The sequence below is a fragment of the Phaethon lepturus genome, unplaced genomic scaffold, assembly GCF_000687285.1.
Source record: "Phaethon lepturus isolate BGI_N335 unplaced genomic scaffold, ASM68728v1 scaffold13409, whole genome shotgun sequence".
NCBI lineage: Eukaryota > Metazoa > Chordata > Aves > Phaethontiformes > Phaethontidae > Phaethon > Phaethon lepturus.
Window position 1 is genome coordinate 19,113 of NW_010565621.1, and position 4,464 is coordinate 23,576.

The following is a 4,464-nucleotide window of genomic DNA, read 5'->3' on the forward strand; positions in this document are numbered from 1 at the left end:
GATAGAAATATATATCCCTTGGTCAAACTTGGTGGTTGAAATTGATCAGTGAATTAACAAATAATTGGGCAAGGTGAACCTGTATGGATATAGGTTGCCTGTGAGCATACAAGCCTTTTTTCCCTAGGAAAAAACAGGCTAAAATATTTCTGTTGCTTATTTCAGATATTTTGGCCTTACAACTGATGGAAGAGTGAAAGGTTTTTTCTTAGTCAAACCCCTAAGCTATTACTTTCTAACATCTAAAGGAATGTTAAGCTATACAGTGCACAAGTGTGGTGGGTTTTTTTTATGAACTGATATTTTGTGCAAGAGAATCTTACCTCTTTTTAAAAAAACTATATATGAAGAAGCAGCAAAAGGATGTGCATGCCTTTCAGCATTGCTAAATAAGCAAGAAGCTGATACCGAGGTAAGTAATGGTTTGGGGTTTTTGTTCTTATGCATGTGAAAACGGAACTGACCAATGAGTCTGTGTACTGCCTGTGTTCTTCAACATTTTGTGTTTAGGAGATGATTGAATGCTCCCGCTATCCCTGTTTTGGGGGCTGTATGTTGTATAAGCTGGCTTAAACAATAAAGGGTAGAAGTACGGTAAGCAGTCTGCTCATCAGCTTTTGTGATGGGGGAAAAACATCCAGTCATCTGACCAGTCTTAGGCCTGGTGCTAGATTCCTCGTGAAGTAATGGAAACTATGGGTTTATATGCCTGAATAACTTGCCTATAGATATGCTTAATCTTCTCAAATGAGGTTTTAATAGGATGGATCTCTTCTGTAATGGGTAGGACTGCTGCAGGAACTGCATCTGTGTTCCGGGTAATTCAAAGCCTGAAAACAAAGACTTCATTGAAGTATAAGTTTGATAGTTGGTTAGTACTGTAAGAAGTACTATCTGAAGTTACTTCCCTAGATTTGGTTCACTAACTTCTTAGCTTGTTGCTGTCTGGTGAAGAATCTGTGTGAAGCTCTGAAAGATTGCAGCAATCTTCAATTCTAGTGTGGTATGTGGAAAAGGCACCTCAGCAGGCCATTAAATTGGCTTCTACTTCAGCATCTGTTATAAAACCCAGTTCACGTCTTATACAGAAGTTGGCACCACACAGACAACATGAAGTTTGCTTTAATGCAGAATGTGGGGGTTCACCTGTTTATAAGGAAACCTAAATTCATGCAACACAAGTACTAAGCATGCTTTTAGCATTGGTGGGCAGATGCAGGGCTGAATTGGCGCAATCTGTACCTGAAATGAATCTTTCTCAAGGGTCTGAACTATGGATCCTGCTGTGGCAGTCCTGGAGATAAACAAGGCTTTGCTCTTGTGTACAATTTAAATTAAGGCCATAGAGATGTACCTTTTCTTTGTTGTTAAAAGGAGGGAAGACCTGTGGCCTTTTTAAGAAAGCAGCATAGTTACTTCAGGTATCATCTGTTGCAGAAAGTATATAAATAAATAGGTAGCTGTATAACCGAAGAGGTATTGGAGTATCTGGTACAGAAGAGCATCAGATTCATGTGGCAGACTAGACTGAAGCCTATTGGTGGCTCTGACTTCTCTTGCATTCTGTATAACTGGATTTTATAATGGCATTGCACAGGCAGTGGGCTGAGAAACTAGTAACAGACTTCTAGAACAGATGGTGTAGTGGCAGCGCTCTGTATATTTGAGGTGTGTAGGATCTTTGTTGGGCAACTATCAATAATGGTATCGGATCTGATTTCATGCAGGTTAACTTAATGCTGTGACTCCCTTTGAAAGGGAAGACTTGAAAAGAAATCTGCCTGGCACTCCTAGCATTTTGGAAGCAACATGTTACAAACACATCAACAAGTTTCTTCACTGTTGATGGCGAAACAGCCTTTAGCATCGTTCCATGATCTGGCTTTGATGTGTACTGGACCCCTATATATTATGTGCATAGAGTATATTTGTATCAGAGTACCTTACAGTGGAGATGAGTACCTGGTTTATTCTGTCCCAAGGCATTTAAAAATGGAATAAAACCTTCCAGATTGATGAGGTCTTTCAGCTTTGAAAAAGGTACCTATTTAGGCTTATTTTTCTTTCTAGCTACATAGAAAGGGGAGTTGATCTCTGAAATGTGAGATGAAGCATGAAGAAGAAATTAAGATGGCTTTACTTACAATGATTTTAAATTTGCAAGTTTCTGAATGTGCTCCTAAAGCAGTTGCCCGTGGTTACCTTTACTGACTAGCAGGAGTTGATGGTGTTTACCTCACTATTGATTTATGGCTATTAACAGAGCATAGAATAAAAGAAATAGCTTCAGAAATTCTTGTCTTTCAGCTATATAGAGTTTTTGTGCTCTCCCGTCAATTCTCTGTTTTCCTCCTCTGTAGGGCATAGTTTGGGAAAGTGTGTAAATAAAACAACCTTTTGGGTGGGAGATGAGTGTGGCCTCGGCTGAAGTCTGTTATGCAATTTGTTAAACCAACAACTATTAATAACACTTGTACTCTTACCCCCTAGATACAGTTCATCGAGGTCAGGGATGAGGCAATATGACTGAGCACTAGTGCTGATTGGCACTGCTTTATGCAGTAGTAGTTTTTTCCCATTAATTCGAGATTGTCAGCTGCATAACACGAAAAGCATTTTCTGTAGCTGAACCTGAGACCAAGCAAACCTCCGTGCTCTGATGTGCAGGCCGACTGCCTGTGGAATTAGGAGATAAAGTCTCTTGCCATCGCAGCCATGATCAGTTGTGCTCCTCAGCCTCCTGCAGTAGTACAAGGAGACAAGTCATGTGCCTCTGAAGAATACACAGATTCTAGACTGGCAGAGTTGTTTTGCTTCAGATTGAATCTCCGTGGTATCTTGGTTTCATCTGCTAAATGAGTTTCATCGTAGCCTGAGATCAAGTCTCAATAATCAATAATTGCTCTGTAAACCCTGAAACATCTCAGAAAAGAAAGGGGAAAAATAATGGAACAGTATAAACCTTGTCTTTCAGTTACAAGAATTAAACTTTGGAAAAATCGTAACTTATATTGACAGGAATAGGTCAAAAGGAGTTGGGTTTGTGTTGTCTAGAGAAAAGAAGGCTGAGGGAGTATGTAAGCCTTGAGCTTGTGAAAGTCTGTAGTAAAGAGGACAGTAATCTATTGTTCTTTATTGTGGCTGAGAACTGTGCAAAATAGTCCACCTACCTTGCAATAAGGATGATCCAGACTGTACAGAGAAGGGAGTAAATTCCCTGGAGCAGATTGCTGAGGCAAAGTTTTGTGTTCTTTCTGGAAAATTTTGAAGGTTGGATGAAAATTGGGTCTGGCTGTGCCTGTTTGTCAGTGGCACTGGGCTTGGTTGCTCCTTTGAGTTCCTTTTTAGTCAGAGTTCTGTGACTACAGCCTGATTCTTGTAAATGCTGAGTAAAAGGTGTATTTGCCAAATACCTGCTTCTTCACTTAAATAAGCCTGCAAAGTAAGCATATTATTTTAACTTCTTCTGTTTATAATCTGCAGCTGGTCCTCTTCAGAGTTTGACTTGAATGAAATACGCCTGATAGTTTACCAAGACTGTGAGAGGAGAGGCAGACAGGTCTTATTTGATTCCAAAGCAGTCCGCAAAATTGATGAAGCTGTGGTTCAGGTATGAAATGCTAATTTTTCTTTTGTCCTACTGCTCTTTTGCTTCCCTTCCCAAAAGCAGGACTTTTAATATGACAGTGTCAGCTGCTTAATCTTGTGATCTTTCACTTGATCTCGATTCTGTGATAGCTGCAACAAGAGTGTGTTAGATCCCAAGAAGCCTATGAACACATACCTGGTATTTGGTATTTATAATATACACAAGGTATTGAGGCTCAACAACTTGGACCTGATTTGCTTTCAAGCAAAGCAATCTGAACCCCTTTAAACTGAGTATCTCCTTAGCCTTTTTAATGTTGACTGGGATTGCTTTTTGTTGTTAGCCTCGGCTGTGCAGTCCCATTGTTCCAGTGATGTCTAGCATGTCTCTAAACATGCTTGTCGTCTTCTGGTGTTTGGATTAGTAAAGTTGTTGGCTTTATGTGAATTAAAGCAACTCTACTTTGGCTAACCATGCTGTAATGTATAAGACTGACACATGGCAATATACAGCCAAGTAAGTTTTGGTGACTCACATAGAAGGAAGGGTAGGTGCTGTCAAGATACAAATTCTTTGTGCTGCTCTGCAGGCACACAAATTGTGGGGTAATGCTTCCAGCAAACTTAGGTGATTTTAAAACAAGTAAAACAATATTTTTTTCTGGTTTGTGGTTGTTGTTTTTTTCATACTAGCTCTGTGTTTCTCTTCTACATTGAATTATTTCAATTTATTGTTTGTTTTGAAGTCTTTGTTACCACCAGCAGCTTCAGCCTGTCACACCAGCATGGTTTATTGTAGAATCACTAGCTATATATGAATAGTTGTGGCTTGTAGAAATTACTTATGAAGATGCTTAAAAAACAGCAATCTCTATT

At 39.4% G+C, this 4,464-nt stretch overlaps 1 protein-coding gene across 1 annotated transcript in view; it reads left to right on the forward strand.

Moving 5' to 3' along the window:
• Positions 1-4,464, forward strand: part of FNIP2 (folliculin interacting protein 2) — a 33,007-nt gene that overhangs the window by 3,470 nt on the left and 25,073 nt on the right. The window contains exon 2 of the mRNA XM_010295244.1: positions 3,484-3,610. Coding sequence (XP_010293546.1) covers positions 3,484-3,610 — 127 coding nt within the window. The remainder of the gene's footprint in view (positions 1-3,483; positions 3,611-4,464) is intronic.